We start from the raw sequence: 17,511 nt of genomic DNA on the forward strand, positions 1-17,511 counted from the left end.
AACAGCAATCAACAAGTACCTAGTTAATTAGCCCTGGTTTCTTCTATCACTCCCTTGTTACAGCTGGATAGACTCTTAAATATTTACATAAGCAAAAATCTATTTACTGAACCTCTTATCAAGTTTAACAGGCTATGGGTGACATTCTTACTCCACTAGCAACTGCAAGCCCTGATTCCATCCACTGAGCATGGAAATATGGATTTGTATCGTGAAATACCTTTGACTATCAGTTCTGCATAGTTGGATACACCAACTCCTCCTTCTGTCCGGATCATGCAGCGATAGTTGCCAGCATCCCGCTTCGTGGCATTCACCACACTAAAAAGAGCCACAAATCGTCGGGCGTTGAACACTTTTATGTCCTTCAAAGGTGCATCCCTTACATAAACACCCTAGGCAAAGAAACAAAAATAAAGAATATTATTAGTCATATTAAAAAAAAAAAAAATACTGACAACCAATTTTACTTCTCTCAAGTTTCCCAGGAGGAGATGAAAGATAAAAGCAGAAGTCCGTATGTTATTTTTACTGCCTTCCCATGTGAGTTAAGCCATTCATCTGTAATGTGGGCAACCATTAATCTGTAACAGCTGATTTCAACTCTTTATAGATTAACTAACAGAAAGATTTGAAAGCAATGTAACATTTCCTCTCTTAGCTTGTTTTACACAAATATTTAAACTTATTTCTCTTAAAAGAACATGAAACCCAGCATAGTCAGTCTGTGCTTTCTCTTCCCTCCCTCCATCTGCTGCTTGGCATATGCATTTTGTACATATATAGTTGCACAGAGACATCAGTGGACAGTTCTCATAGCAGCACCCACACAAGGGGTTATCAGTGACTCAGGTAGAAGAGACCAGGCACAGATTTACCAGGCAAATGACCTGAAGCTGTCTCCACCTCTCACTCCCTCAGCATGACACTGGAAACTGGGCAGTTCTATTTCAGCACAGTGTCTTGCTGTCAATTCAACACACGACACGCACGGCACAAGAAAATGAGCCCTGTAACAGCTGAGGAGCACAAGGAGCGAAAAAGGGAGGGGAGAAGACAGAAGAGGGCAGAGTTGACAACTTGCCATGTCCTTTGACACAAAGATAATGGCAGAGAGGCTTGGCTCTCAAATCCTCATCAGAACTCATGCTCCACCTGACCATGAAATAGGATACTTGCACTATGAACACTCAAAAACCTGCAGAAAATGTATGATTGAATTATGAAAGCTGCATGAAAAAAAAAATCAAACCCACCACCAAAATCTACTGGCAACATTAACTCAAACAAGAAAACAAGAAAGATGCACTTTTCATACAGTGATATGTATTTCAACAAACTGAAGGCTGCAACCACTATCGAAACATGAAGAAAAACTGGAAAACCCTAACTAGCATTTCACAAAAACCACTCTCTCCAGGAAGGCACAGGCACAGTCTGATGCTACCTAATGACACCAGGTATGTTTAGTGGGTCCTCAAGTCCTCTTTGACTTGAGGAGTTTCTAGCAGGTCAAGGGTCCTGCCCCATTAAGCTTCTGTAAACCACCAAAATAGCTGGTGATGTCTGTTTTTCTGCCCTGGAGTTTGCAGTTTGTCCAGCAGGTTTTGAGACATATAGAAAATACTGATCTCATTTTATTATGTTCTTATTTGCCACTAAATTGGAAGTACCCTTGAAATACCAGTCATAACAAAAGAGTTTTAAACAAGTCACAGAAAATTAAACACAACCATAAATCACAAAACCAAGTCAAAGTTAATCATTCTGTTAATACCAAAGAAGCACCATAATTAAAAATAAATACTGATTCCAATGCACAGTAAGGTAGAGTTATGCCCTCTTCCAAAGAAAACGTGGGTGATGTAAAGCTTATGTAAAAGAAAAAAAAAGTTTATAAGATGTCCAAAGAAGAATGTGCTATCATGCCTTAAAATTACTCAGTTGTAAATTATTACTTGGGAATTACTTGAGATAATTGACAGCTCCTTAAGATTCCTCAGAGTTTGAGCTGCTGATAAAGCACAGCTTCTGTGACGTGGCATGGCAGTTACCAAAACCTAAACTTGGAAAGAAACATTTCAAACTACTATTTCAAAACTACTATTTTTTAATAGTTTTGCCACTGTAATATCCTTCTAGCAAGAATGACTGCAGATAACAGGAAATAAGCAGTGGGTTAATTAGGATTTTCGAAAATGAGTATTTCTTAAAAGTAACATTATCTCTTACCTAAGACAGTAACTTATTAATCCTGATAATCAGAACTGCTGATCAATCACAAGCCATAAGCCAGTCTTAAAGTATGTTACTGCAGCTTTCAGACTCTCGAAGGATCCTGTACATACCCAAATCTTGTGGTTACATTACACCCACCCATATTAGTTTTCCCATTTTTCTAGTTGCAACATCAGGAAGCCTTATGCAGGCTATTTTATCCTGCCCAGAAATAGGTTAAGTTGTTCTCTAGGGAAAATCATTCTGCCACGCACTGATTAATTCTAGTACCTAAACTAGCTCAGCTCATTTAGAGTGTGAACAAACTCCTCTGCACTCCAGCCTGCACAGTACACCCTCCCTGCCACGTGGGGCACCTGCACCCAGAATCTACCAGGACTCTTATGAGTTACAACACAACTGAAGAACCATGTAAATATTTTAAAAACAATTTCTTGATGTTCTCACAGAGAAAGAGATGAAGGGAAAGGACTAGGCAATGGCATGAGACTGTAATTTCTGCCTTAATTTGCAGTTCATGAAGAGGGGGCAATCATGGAAAGATATAATGCACACACAGTCCCTGCTGGCCCCACACACAGAACTGTCTCCTACCACACTGTCCCCTCAGACCTCCAAGTGGCCTGGTAGAAATCCTGAACTTCACAGTCTGGGTGTTCATATAAACTGCCAGCAGTCCTTGAAGGCAACCGCTCCAATACCCAGCCCCACAGGACATACTTCCCATCTTTTTAATGCATATTTAGAATGGAAATTGGAACCAATCAATGCACTGTAGCAGTTACAATAAATTACTATTTCACTTGGGTCCCATAATCTTTTTCACCTTCTGATTCTCAAATAATCTTGCCTGATTTTGAATGTTTTAACTGCTGTTCTACAACAGGAAATCTTAGTTTGATCAAATAATTGGCTTACATGGCTTTGTGACACATGCCATCCATTCACGTACCAGTAATTTTAACTGAAAAAAGAGAAGCCAAAGCACATTTCAGGAGGCACACATTATTTTGCTCAAATGAAAAAGCTAGAGCAGCCTTAAATGTAACTCGGCTCCACAGAGGATTTCAGCATTTTTGCCCTCTACCAAAATCCAGGTGAGAAAAGGTTATTAATCGTGGCTTCAAAATTTATGACAGAGCTCTGGAATAAAAAGCCATTATTATTATAACTACAACAAAGCCGTAAAATATATGGGAGATTATTATCAATAAAGATTATCTTGACTGACTTCTCTTGAACATTACAAACTCATGGAGGCAAAGTGTAGAGTGTCTAATTATATGTTAGAACTCAAACAGTCCCACAGAAATCACTAGCATGACATTTTATACTAGAACTCAAAGGAGAAGAAAAAAGCCCAATTTTTTTCTTTAGTCTCTTTGGGGAAAATTATTTTCAAGGAAAATATAGTGTCTGGAACAGACAAAAACTAAGAAATATAATTGCTTTATATTCCACAAGAAAAAATACAGCCCAAGAGAGCAAGTTTTCCCTCTCTTTTGGGATGACAGCAAATGAGTAGGAGAGCTGCCTAATTGATTTAAGCCTAAGCATAAAGGAACAGTAATGAAGGTAATGAATTCAAGTATAAGAAAAGTTCAATCCATAGGCATTGCAGAAGATAGTTAAAAAGGCTGCAAAGAAAAAATTAGACAAAGTAATCCCAGTCTTACAACTTCTCTCAAACTCTTATTTCAGCAATGGACAAATGGCAGAAGACTATTTTTAGTCTGAAAAAATGCTACTTACAATTTGATATATGAATACAGAACTGTTTCTGTTTTAACAGCACCCACACATCCAGCTTCGCTCCCTTTATTTGTGATGCACGTTTTGTTCTCCCTGACTTACTGCAGTGACTTCAGTAAGCTACCCAGGTATGGTATCTTTTTTTCCAGCATGTAACAGGCCCATTTAAGCTCACTGTATGATAAATTACAAGTTCTCAGTGCTGACTGCCAACAGCTATTTCATTTAGAATGGCTAAGAATAACGTATCAAATGAGCATTTGTTTATCAAACATACTAGTACATCCCACTACAATTTCTTTATGAAGAATTATTTTTAGTAGCATTCAGAAAAGTAAGTTTTTATCACTCACTAATGCAACAATCTGAACTCCCACAAATAAGAGTTTGCTTATGATATACTGTTTTGCTAGCTAATCGTCACTAAAACTTTAATCTCGGGTTTTTTGAGATTCTGAAATTTACCAGTAGGTCTTGCAAACTCCCACTTTTTATACGAAAGCCTGAGTCTTCCCAAATACATCCTATTTTATTGAAAAATAAACAAAAAAAGACAAGTCCGTAATTTACTGTCCTGGGTTGAAGTGTATTCTATTACCATCCTCATGAGCTGTGGAAATCAGGTGGGGCAGTGTTTCCTTGCCTCCTCCCCCCAGACTATCTTGCTGTTAATGGCCCATCATTGTCCTGCTGCATGACTCAGAGATAACTCCCTCCAGACTATCTTCTGTTAATGAGCCTAATCAACACTTGGCCTCATGACTCATTACCCCATTGTGAGATGCTCCACCCAGAGGGAGGAACCAAGCATCCCATCCTGGATATAATCTGGGACTCTGAACACCAGAGATACTCTTTCCACTGGATTTCCAGAGGCCAGGAGCTACACAGCCACCGCTGGACTTTCTGAGGAAGAGCAGACCCCTTCTACTACAGGATCACCACTTCAGAGGACTGCAGCCACTATTCTACCAGACTGCTACCACTACCCTGCCTAACAGGGAGTCAGGTTATATCTTGACTCTGTCAGTGTTTTCTTTTACTTTCTTTTCCTTTACTTTAATTTCTATTAAATTGTTATTCTGACTTGGTGCCTCCCACTGGTTTGTTTTCAAACTAGCACATTTACTAATCCCATTCCAGAGAGAAGGATAAAATTCATGATTTACAATACAACACTATGGTACTGGTATCAAGACCTATTAGAACTGGTTGTTGGAGCAAATCTGTAGTATCCTGTTTTCTGGCTGGGGCTTATTTTTTTTTTGGTTTAAATACAATTCAAAAATAAATATGGTTCTTTTAACTTTCTTTACTTTAGCCCTGATTTGCCACAGAAAAGTCTGAGGGGTTACTACTGATTAGGGCTGTTAGCTTTTCCTGCCCCTGGGACTTGGAGAACTGTGTGAACAGGACACTTCATTCTTTGGAAAGAGGAAGCTGCCATAACCATTTAATGTTAGACCTGCTTGGACTACAAAGGCCACATCCCCAGGGCACAGCTATCTCATCTCCTCAGAACACAGGAACTGTGGCCACAGAATAAACACTGGGATCCAAAAATGAAAATAACAGATTCCATTGGCTGCTGAGAAACCTGTGCCTTTTCAAATGCTCAGAGAAAGCTTGTGAAAAATACAAATACATATCTATAAAAATGCTACTTAAGCCAACTAATGAAAATATGGAACTGATAAGTCGCTAGTAAGAATAAATTTTCTATTAAACAACAAGTTATTTAAAATATAGGGTTATAAAAAAATAAGCTTAATTTAACTTCAGGATATACACAGCTTGAAAAACCCATATTCCTAGTACTAGCATATTAAATGCATACACAGACACCGTAAAGCACTTGAAAATGCACATTATTTTTCCATTTTAGGCAAGTTAGAATGAAAAGAAATAGGTTGGTAGTTGTTGGGGTCTCCCCCCCTGCCATGTAGCCCTGGGAGAGGGGGAGACAGGGGGTTTCCCTGCCCCTGGTCAGCCTCGTTCCCCATTGGCTGTTTTGTGTTCCCCTGCGCGGGCAAAGGACCCTCGGGTCCTGTGACTGGAGGAGCTCCTGAACACAGCCCCGGCCATGCGGCTGGAGAAATAAACATCTCTGAAACATCTAGCAAGAATCCGTCCATATGTATTTCTTCTCCACGGGACTCCTGCTTTGATATATGTGTGTTACAGTAATCCCTGCTGTAACAGGTAGTTATTTAAATTACACTTACCAGCTCTTTTAGGCAATGAACTAACTGTAAGTCTTCTAAATGAAGAGCAATTTAGCAGCAACAATCTATATATTAAACCTTTCAGAAATACTTTTAACAAAAATGCAGCAGCAATTCAAAAGCATTGAACTTCTGGGATGTTACATCCAGCACTACTACTGCAGTAATCATGCTCAAGGCATGTATCAACAATTTTGTGAGAAGAGAGTTAAAAGGAAACATCAGTCAGCTTCTGTCCATAGATTAGGCAGCTTTTCATACATTTAATAAAAGAAAGTGTCTGCATTATCCCACTTTAAAATATGCACATTTATAAAATTGTGATTAGAGATATACCAGTGGGATCTCAAATAACACCAGCAAGGCCAGAAGCAATTTTTGTTTAAAATATGTATAAAACTAAATCAAATAGTAATTAATACCTCAGGAAAACTGCTTTGCAGAGTTCATACAATTCCAGTAACTAAGATGGTTTTCTCTACCTCTGAATTTCTAGATTTGTGTTCACAACCAAGACAACTGTTCGTCAGTCTAGATTAGAGCCATCACACATCCTGTGATTATCCTGTATTTATTCCATCTGTGTAAGCTAACAAGTGCATTTCATTCAAGTAATAAGGCCATGCTGGAAAAAGATAATTATTGTCCTATTTGGAATTATTCTGCTATGAGACAGAATTGCACTCTGCATGTGTAACTAATGGGCATTCAAGCAAACTATTATTATTTTACCTTTCAAGAAAGGTTTCTCCTTTCAGTTATTTTATTTGATAACTGAGCCTTTTCTTCAAAACCCGTAGCTCTCCTGAAAACTCTGTTTATTATGGCTAAACCTAAATACTGGCTGGAGCTGTCAGGTAATACTGTAAAATATTATTTAAGTTACACATCAAGTAGTCACATTATCAAATATTAGCACTGACATCTATCTGAAGACACAAACACAGAAAGTAAACAAAGACAATGCATTTTCTGGAATCATTAAATTCAGTGTAATTCAACCAAAGCAGTTACTCTGTACTCACATACTGAAATTGTTTTGTATCACTCTGACAGGAGAAAATCTGCTATCATTACACAGACATTTTAAAAGGGAAAAAAATCAAACCAAAAACCAAACCCCCATTTTTTATTTTTACATTAAATTCCAGAGCAGCTAAGAAGAGTTTATATCCTCTAACAATTTGTCAGTGCTCACAAAATATGTAAAATTCCAAATCTTCTTTCCATTCATTTTTAATAGCACACAGTAGAATACAAAATGAGTTCTAGGAAACTACAGCCTCAGAAACATCTGGAGAAAACAAAGTACCAGGAACTATCTCTCTAACAGGGAGTTTAATACTTTGGATAGAAATTATGGCAATGATCCATGTATCTACTAAGCATTTTGTTGAACTTACAGCCCAACTTATGAAGTCACTTACTCTAATACTGTATTTTAATTATTTGAACTATGTAATACTTAGTACTTCTCATCATCCTTCTATTTGTGTTTAAAATTCCAAGAGCCAGGACGAACACCTTGCTAAAAACTGAAGAGAACATACATAGGATTTTAAATACTCTGGGGCTTGACATTCTGCTAAAACCTAAGGCAACAGCAGATGCCAGGCTTATGGAGGGGCTAGGAAGGAGCAAAGCGATGAGGAGAAAGTGAGGAAGTAGAGTTCATCAGCTTGATTTTCATTGGTACACACCATATAAAGCATAGCAATGCAGGTCTTTGTCTGCCTTTTCTATGCAACTACATAACAGGAGACTTAAAAACCAGTGCATTCAAGTCCCACATTCCCTTCACTGCAAAAGTGCTAATCTGGGGAAGGCAGCATGGGAAGAAGAAACTCCAACCTGCAAGTTCTGGGGCTAATCTGCAGAGTATTCTAAAGTTTAAAACAAGCAGAATAGCAGGCAAAGCAAAAGCGATACTGAGTCCTACAAAGCGGGGAAGGAAGAAGCAGCAAAGGAAGAAACACACAGATTTGATGTTGAAAAATCATTAAGGGCTCAGCTACTGCCTCCTGAAAAGATTTTTCCAAATGGGAGGAATGAATGGTGAAAAGAGAGGCAGAAAAGAATACTGACAGTGATACCGACAGTGCAATTTGTGAATAAACAACCATAGCAGTAATAATCAGTAGTGTAGCAGGGAAGGCACAAGTTGGTTCATGTAACAGGGAAGTTGATGTAGAGGGGTTTGGCTGGAGCTGTTAATTACTGAGCCAGTCACAGTTTAACAGCTCCCACCCCCAACACTCATCTTCTCCAGTGGTCTGTTTCCTTCCCATCATCTTCTCTTTAGACTTAGTTTAAACTACTTTGTTTCTCCTTGCCTCAAAACAGCTTCAACAGCCCTTATTCTTAAAAAAAGAAAAAAAGGGGAGGAAAGGGGAGGTAAAAAAAAGCCTCTCCTCAACTCCAGTTTGAACAAGATACCTTCCAGCAGTAAGTTTGTACAGTTTACCTACAGTATTCATGGTATAGGTCACTGTTTCTTCCTCCCAAAGGTCCAACACAGCAGAGAAAGCTTATTGAATTTATTTCATTAGTTTCCTAATTCTTATGTGTCCTTAAGTGATTCTACTGCTCCTGAACAGTGCTTCATATCAAGGCAGTATTCAGGGTCCAGAAACAGGCCAACATCCTGCACTTTTGAAAGGAAAGTTGAATTTAACCAGTCCCGTGTGGCACAGGTCAACTGTTTCATTATCTTCCTTGTTTCATTATCTTAGGTCTGCTAATAACCATTTTATTATTTAACACTCCGGAATAACTGGAAGACTAACACAACACAATGAGTTTCTTGAATAGTGAACACTTCCTGGGTTGCTTCATTTTTAAACTCAGACAAGAATTTCAAAAAGCTTTGACTGATAAAGGTAATCCCAGAACAACTTTTCTTATGGGTCACTCCATCAAATGAGAGTATATATGGGGATGGAGGAAGGGATAGGTTTATCCCCTCTGACTTATGTCCATAATTGTCCGCAGACAAGCACATTTTCTGCAAATCAATGTATGTAGTCAATTCATTAATATTTGGTAACTTCTGAGCACCTGAGACACACATCTAAAACAGAGAGAAAAGGAAGAAGAAACAAGAACTACTACCTGTTACCACAAGTATTTTGTCCAGAGTTTGAGTTTTGTATCATTCTTGTAATATAAAAATAATAATAGCTCTCTTGCATGGTACTTCTGACACTCTTTATAGATATAACATGCAACTTCAGCAAATGTGGAAGATCAAAATCCACTAATTGCTCAGGTTACTTGCAAACAAACTTTGCCAAGCTTTCCCCAGTTCTCTTAAGATTTTGTGCTGTTGTCCGTAACAAAGGCCCCAGTGGATTTAACTGAGTTTAGTGTACCTCTAAAAGCAAAACTTCTACAGTTTGTGAATTTTTCAGATTTACTTTTTCTCTCAAATCTCTTTTGAACACAGGAGATTACCAAAGAGACAGCAGATGAGGAGCAATATTTTTGTGATAAAAAGGCTTTTTCAAGACAGAAACTTTAATGCCTTTATTAGAAGTTTTCAGACCCCATGTTGCCTTCATAAGCAGGTACTGTTGAGTATACTACTTGGATACCAAATGCCTATTTCCATGTCACAAGCACACTCTTGGCAGAGCAGACCCCACCTCCGCTAGACAGGTGATGAAGGAAGGCCTTTGGAGGACACCACCCATTGTCACGCCTTGCAACCTGATGGATGACCAGCACCACTACAGAGATAAGCACGTCTTCCCTCTATCCACAGTACTTTTTTCCTACTGCATCAAGGGCTGCTTAGTGTTTTGGGTTTTTTAATAAAATAATCACATTTTCTTATACCCACAAAAGTGTCTTTTTTGGCATCACTACCAACATGGTCTGTTGTGCTTATCGACCTGAAGAGTTTCTGATTTAAGGATTTTGAGTAACGTCATAACATAAAACTTCACAGCCGTTCAGTCAAGTATTTTCACCAGAATATTTTGGGTAACATTTCCACTCAATTTAGGAATGATGGGGCTCATACATGATGATAGAAGTAACACTTATTCTTCCACCTACCTCTATCTGATTTATTTTAGTATTAATAACAAAATTCACTGACATTTCTTCACGGTTACCAACATTTGGCTTTTTTTATGCCAGGCATTGCAGTCTGGGTGGATTGGGAGGCTTAGCCTGTAGAGCAGCTTTGCTGGCCAGGCTTCTTTGGTGCTTCTCCATGAGAGAATATAAGGCTTATATTTGGCTCCTCTGTTACAGTGGCACCATCTCATACAAGTCATGCAAGGCTACAGATTCAGTAGCTGCTGTGCCATCAGGTATTTGAGTTTTTTCAGCTGTGCCTTTCACTGCTCATAGTGCTAGAGTGAGAGGAGTACACAGCACCTGCTGTACCTCTTAGTGTCCCTGAAGCTAATCTACAACAGAGAACTTGGTGTCCAAGGCGGAAAGGCGCCTTTCATGTACATTCCCACCACACTCCAAACACATTCAGCCACACACACCTTACTAAAATCACTGGACTCAAAGATTGCTGCTGGCCAGCTCTGAAATCTCACTGACATGAAAACACTTCAGACACAGATTGATTTCAAGGTGACATTTTGCTTCTCACGCATGTTCAGTGGGATTTATCATTAACACTCCACAATTAACAATTTCTCCTAGTCTCTGGTATCACTAATAATTGAAGATACCGTAAGAGACATCTTAGCATCAGAGAAGTATGAATCAAATCTGTATTCAGACAAGAATAAAACCAGTAAGCCCATGTAAAAAAGTCCATTATATGCATCAGATGATTCATATATAAGGCAGATAACGATGGAAAAGGTTTCGCCAAAGGTCACAGCTCCTTAGACACTGCCTAAAACACAATACATATCATAAGCCTCCTGTACTCCGTTCTTCATAGAAGATTTTCTGCCACATAGTAAGGTTACTGTGCAATTACTGAAAAACAACTGAACCTGGTTAATAACAATTAATAGAAAATACTGAATATATACTGCAAGAAATGTTCTAAATACATACTGGAATGAAGAGGGGGGACACACGGAAATTAACATTCCAAAACCTGGAAATAATGTTAAATATTCACCAGAATTCGAAAAAAAAAAAAAAAGTTGAACTTTCATCTATGCAGTAAAATGTAGTGTCCCTTCCTACAGGACATTAATTGTTCTTCTAACAGTGAAGTAATCTCAGGTTACCTACTAAAAAAACACACCAGGATGCAAAGGCTTCAGGATGCATGCAATCTTGGTAAAATCTTTAGTTGACTGATGTCATTAAAGCTCTTCTTCAAGGCAATGGACTCTAGACAATTTGCAGTGCACAAGGTGGTTTGACCCGTCTTGGAAGACTGAGCTATTGATGAGCAGGAGGAAAAATGATCTTGTGCACTCCTGTAGTACACAAATGCACCTACTCATCAAGCACCAAGTACTTTAATGTTCAAAAGAACATCTTCAGGCCTATTTCATTGTAGAGTTTACATTAACATAACGTAACATCCACCTGTTTATGTTACCAAGTTGTTACATATGTGTATGGTTTAATTTTAACAGTTAAAGTACTGCTCCATTATCTCAGTACTCAAAAATGGCTGAAACATTATTTCCCTCATGTGCTTCAAAACTTGGCACCCAAAATGATAATTATGTGAAAGTCTCAGAGAGTTTACAGCACAACAAAAAATTCTTACAGAAGTCCAGAACTTCATTCACCTTCTGGGATACTGTATGCAATTTACATAAACAAGCACATGCACACACACACAAACTGTTATGTATATCCTATTAATCTGTTTGATTTTCATCATCTGCCAAGAGTCATTTCACTGGCTCTACATTCTTACAAGGATGTTTTTGATATCTCTTAGTTAGGTGTGTGTGTATTCCTGAGGAAAACAATTTGCTTTCCAGAACTCCCTCTGACACAGGACTACATCTCTTCCTTTGAAAAAATAATAAATAATGCATACAGGTAGTTTTGTATATAGATGAATAAAATCTTTCATAGTCTTCACACCTTCAGCAAAAGATTACTGAGGATACAAAAAAAAAATACACTGAATAAGGTGAAAGACAGTTTTCAGGAAAGAAGAAAAGCCAAATCCAGGAAAGAAACTATTTACATAAGGTAGAGGAGAGATTTGCCATCAAAGTGATTCTTCATTTCTTAGTTTCTTGGCTGCAAATGAAGTGGTACACATTCTGCATGCATAAACCAAGGTATGAAAGATTTCACCCTCTCCCCTTCTACCAAAAAATATCCATTAGTCTCTTGCTACTGGTAAATCTGATGATGGTGCTTACTACAGCTGTCAGACATAGCCAGAGATCCTATGGTTATCTGCACCTCTTCATCAAATTTCTACTTTTAGTTCTCTATTTCTGCAATAAAAGTTATGTGTTTGAGAATTACATTTTAAAGTAACTATTTACATTTCAACCATGTTTTAGAATAAAGCCAGGAAAAAACAATTACTGCAGTGAAGCGATGACTTCTCTTTTTCATCAGCTATAGCTTTCCACTGTTTGAGGAACCTCTCTCAAGAAAGGCTACTCACAGTGGGTCAAAGCACACGTCTGAAAAATGCAATTGCAATATCAAAAGGTTGTGTTTGATATTAAAACGGAACTTCATTATACCTGGGTATGATTTGACAGCAATTTCCTGGAAATTGTACAGTAGATCATTCTAAGAACAAGTAGCACACAGAGGCAACTGAATGAACCCACTGCAAATAAGGAGAAGCAGCAGATGAGGATGGGAAAATGAAGAGATGGAGACTGGTCTGAGAAGCTAAGGAAAACCAAGACAATTATTTGCAGCCAATACTCTGCACCAAAAGCAAGTTACTTCCAAAAAGGAATTCTACCCACTCTCTCCTATAATACAGATTTGAGTTTCCTGTGCCAATTTACTGAATACTAACTAACAGGCTTTTCAGAAGGCATTGTCTCGGCTGCTTTCATATGACCATTAACTGTTCTGTATTCCACCTGTCATTTCTTTCCAACAGTAGGAGCACAGGAAGGAGCACAGGAATGACATTTTTGCTCAACCATTCATTAGGAGAGAAAGAGTCCTCCCATACAGGCAATAACCTGTGTTGTACCCAGATGTGAAAAAGAAAATGTAAGCAAATTAGACACATTTTTTAATTACAGACATTCAGATTTATTTTTAAGGTATGTTTACATTTAGAACATAAGCTAGTGGAGACATGAATTCATAAACATACAATCTAACCAATGACCTTATTAAGCAGACACTCATTACAACGACAAAAACAAACTTGTATGACACTGTGTTGTATTCTTGAGTCCTTTCATTTGAATTTAACCTGAAATGGTATCACTGAAAACACCCACAATTTATCGTCAGATAACCTGACAAGCTTGTGATCATAGCTCATGAACTAGGGATTATGGCTGCCTAGCGGAATGAGGAAAAATGTTTTTCTGCACCATGCAAAAGGTAATCAGCTTTCTGTCTTCCCTTTCCCGAAAGAGTAAATACTGATCACAGCATCATGAAACAAATTTCATGCCTCAGTGGTCAAATTTGGGCAGCTACCATATGAATTGTGATTCCCTCAAGGCTCTTGCAATTGCAAAAAGTTCTACAATACTCCATAAATTAACAGACTTCATGTTCCATAGGGACTAAGAGTGGGAAAGACTTGAAAAGAAAAAAAAAAAAGTGAGGGAAGTGAAGTATGGATTTTACTTAGGACTGCTTCAAGGCCTGGGCATTATTAAACTAAGAACATCTATGCTGTTTCCAACAAGTACTCAGGAAAGACATGGAGACTAAAATAATGAACCAACTCACAACTATGCATTTGTTTTAAAGAACATATTGCCCTCACAGTCCAGCAGACTGTAAAAAGTAAAGGATTTGTTCGCGAGATAAATGTGTACCTCTCAATTTGAAGTCTGCTGCATAGAAGCAGAGAGGTACTAAATAAAAGAGACAGAAGTACAGTAGTGAAATCCTGCCACTACTGGAAACTGCAGAAATGTCATTGAATTCAGTGGGTTTGTGATTTCATCCTGGCAATTTACCTGTACTTCAGACTAACAATGTGAATCTGAAAAAAAATGACAGGTACTGGAAATCATTTGGGAGCAAATTATCTCTGAATAGTATTCTGAATTTGTCAAATCCAAACAGATTAGGCCTCCTGATATGACTTAGATGTCAGAAATGCTGAGAAGCCCCTGATAATATCACTCAACTGTATTTATTTATTTACTATGATTTGCCCTTAAGGTTTTATATGTGTAATGAAACAAACCACCAAAAGGATAGTAGAAAAGTCTTAGTCTTACTGGTGAACAAACTAGGCATATCATCGAGATTGCATGAAAAAACCTGAATCCCTTTTACCTGAGTGCTATCTTGTAAATATTCCCAGAGAATGGTGTTCATTTTATTCTGGCTCTAGAGCATAGAAGAATGTCTTTTATTAAGATGTTTTGTAGTTGAATATTGGGTTTAGTGCAACTGGGAACAAAAAGATCTTTAATGTCCATTTAACCAGTCACACGATGTAGAAGACACCATGTTTTCTGATAGCTGTTACTAATAGCTGCACTGTACTCATAGTCCTGCAGCAGTGCCATGAGATGTCACACACACAGGCATATACAAAATTCCTCACCATCACACCATGAAACCAGAGAGTCAGGTGATGAATGGAGAGCTGCAAGGCCTGGGGATCTGTTACCCAATAACGACCTAGCGCGCTAAAGTACAGCTGATCCTGTAGGGAACTGTTATCTCATAGCCTTGATTTGCAGCATCCCACACATGGAGCTGTTTGATCAGTCTTACTGTAAGATGCAGCAGACATCTGTGGAAACTGGCAAACAAGTACAAAAATAAATCCAAGCTATCCAGGAGATCCTGTCAACTTCTGAAACATTCTTATGCAAAGGCACACCTGGAATTTGCACAACCTTAGGCTGATTACCAGAGGGACCTGTAGTTACAGGCAGAATAAATAAACAGTGGCCCTGCAGGAAGATAAATTCCTCTAAAAGTCTGTCTGTCACTACTCTCTTATCCTTCACATAGAAAAAGAAATAAATCTCATAATCATGTGTTAACAAGGAATCAACTCAACTAAGCTCAGCAAGATATTTTGGAATTGTTATGTTGTTAATAAAATTATTTTGTATTACATAATATCTAGAAGGATATTTAATTTCTACAATAGAGAAATTACATTCCAGCCTGGTAAAGAATTTATGTGTATACTAAATTCTGTGAAAAAAATTAAAGATATGATATGATACTGTCCTGAAACATATAGAAAAACTGAATAGCATGAGGATTTCTTTATACTGAATTCTACCTTCGTTTTACAATAGAGCATTATGCAAAAGTTCAAAGGTTCTAGAAAGGATATAATTGATGAAATAGCAACCCATTATTTTCCCATACATGCTAAACCTTTTTATGACTAGAAAAATCATTCTTTCAAAAAATCTTGGTGGCATAGGAAAGACAGGGGTCTAATTCTACCAATTCCAACAGTGTAATACTGTCTTTAAGGGGCTGGAGTACTAGAAAAATATCAGCCTTGTATCACCAAGAGGTTGGAAATACCCATACAAACCCAAATTAAATCAAAAGAGATTTTCATTGCCCTCATTGTATTTGATCAGACGCTCTCTGAACAGACATAACAGTCCATTATTCTTATACAGGTAAATATGAGGCTTTGCTTTTCAAGTGATTTTGCTTATTTTTCTGTGTATTAGATTTCTTACAATGACTCAGCTGTTTAACCTGTCACACTTAAACGAATAATTTACAAAATGCAAATGCAATGGAAAAGGATAAGTACAGTAGAAGCCTGAAACTGTTTAAACTGCAAAAATAGAGAATTTCATTTCTAAGTCCCACCTGTTACCACTGCCAATTTCACCTATTCCTCTTTCTCCACTTACTGCAGCTTCATCTGAGTGATCTCCTCAGACACTGCTTCATTTATTTTATTTGTCCTTACTTCCTTCTCACAGACAATGTCTTTGTTCTGGTATGTTGGTTTTCATGTATGGAAATCACTGGGATGTGGAGGCTGGTGTATTCCCAACGCTAAGTCCAAAGACTGACTATTGTTTGCTGTAGGGAACAACTCTGTAATAATGGCAGCAAGACAGCAGTTAAACTTGCACCCCCATTATAAAAAGAGATCAAGCAAAAAGGCACGGTTCTGATACCAGGCTACACATATGAATAAGGGAACACTGTCTTGACTGAAAGAAAATGAGTTGGAGATAGACTTTAAATCAAGATCTGACACCCACCCAGAAGCTACATTACTGATTAAGTAAAAAATAATGGACTCAATGAATATAAGTAAGATTCTTTGGGTCTGTAATACAGAAGGTCAGATTTGACTGTCATACTGGTCTTCTCTACACTCAAACTGTAAGAATGCAATTTTAGCTGAAAATACTAAACAGAGATAGAGGTAAGCCAAGAAAATCATTATGCATAATATTGCAGTTAGCCAGCACAGACTTAATTATACAAAAGTCATGTGTTTTTCCTTGGGGATTTAGCCTTTACTCATGACCACCACATGTAAGGAAAACAGTACCTTTATTTTTAGTAAGGCTTTCCACTGAAACAAGGGAGGAAAATCTTCCAGTAGCACTTTCTACAACAGAATACCTAAAATGCAGCAGTTCAAAGGCACTATAAAATCTAATATTGATGAAATGGACAGCCCTATAATTTTTCACGTTTTACATTCCTTTCAGAGACTCTCCTCTCTCCAGATCTCAGTGCACAAGGAAAGAAAGAAATTACCTGTAACCAGAGTCTGTCACTTGAGTCTGTTCCACCATTGGCAGTGCATTGAAAAGTAGCAAACTGTCCTGCATTGACTTCCACACTCTGAAGACGCAAGAAATGGGGAGTTTTTGCTGTTGGAAAAGATAAAAGTGCTGAAGTTAAGCAAGACCAAAGTACTGGCTCCAAAAAATACACCACGCAAGCAAAATAGTTCCTCTTTTAAAAGGTTCAAGTCACTGACTACACATTAGATTCTAGGCTGGTTTACTTCCATGCCTGGGAAAGAGCAGAAGAGAAGGGTGCTGTTTAATTGTTCCTGCTCTGCAAATTATCTTAGCTCAGCACTCCTCTTGTAATAACAATCTATTAAAAAAGATCATATTGGAAACTAATAATGTTTTGAAGACAAACCTACTGGATGCTTACACTACCAACTGGACAAGCCAGCAAGAAGTTAAGTGATGCTATCAGG

The 17,511-nt window shown here is 37.9% G+C and overlaps 1 protein-coding gene across 14 annotated transcripts in view; it reads right to left on the reverse strand.

The window, feature by feature from the left end:
- Nucleotides 1–17,511, reverse strand: part of PTPRM (protein tyrosine phosphatase receptor type M) — a 463,481-nt gene that overhangs the window by 284,875 nt on the left and 161,095 nt on the right. For 11 of the 14 annotated variants that reach the window (XM_069004459.1, XM_069004462.1, XM_069004458.1 and 8 more), the window contains 2 exons: nt 17,055–17,170; nt 221–395 (listed from right to left, as the gene is read on the reverse strand). In XM_069004459.1, the coding sequence (XP_068860560.1) occupies nt 221–395; nt 17,055–17,170 (291 nt within the window). Of the gene's footprint in view, nt 1–220; nt 396–3,990; nt 4,180–4,455; nt 4,517–6,637; nt 6,664–17,054; nt 17,171–17,511 lie in introns of those variants that run through there. The other 3 variants (XM_069004469.1, XM_069004471.1, XM_069004470.1) reach the window with 3 other exon arrangements.

This window comes from Aphelocoma coerulescens, chromosome 2 (assembly GCF_041296385.1).
Source record: "Aphelocoma coerulescens isolate FSJ_1873_10779 chromosome 2, UR_Acoe_1.0, whole genome shotgun sequence".
NCBI lineage: Eukaryota > Metazoa > Chordata > Aves > Passeriformes > Corvidae > Aphelocoma > Aphelocoma coerulescens.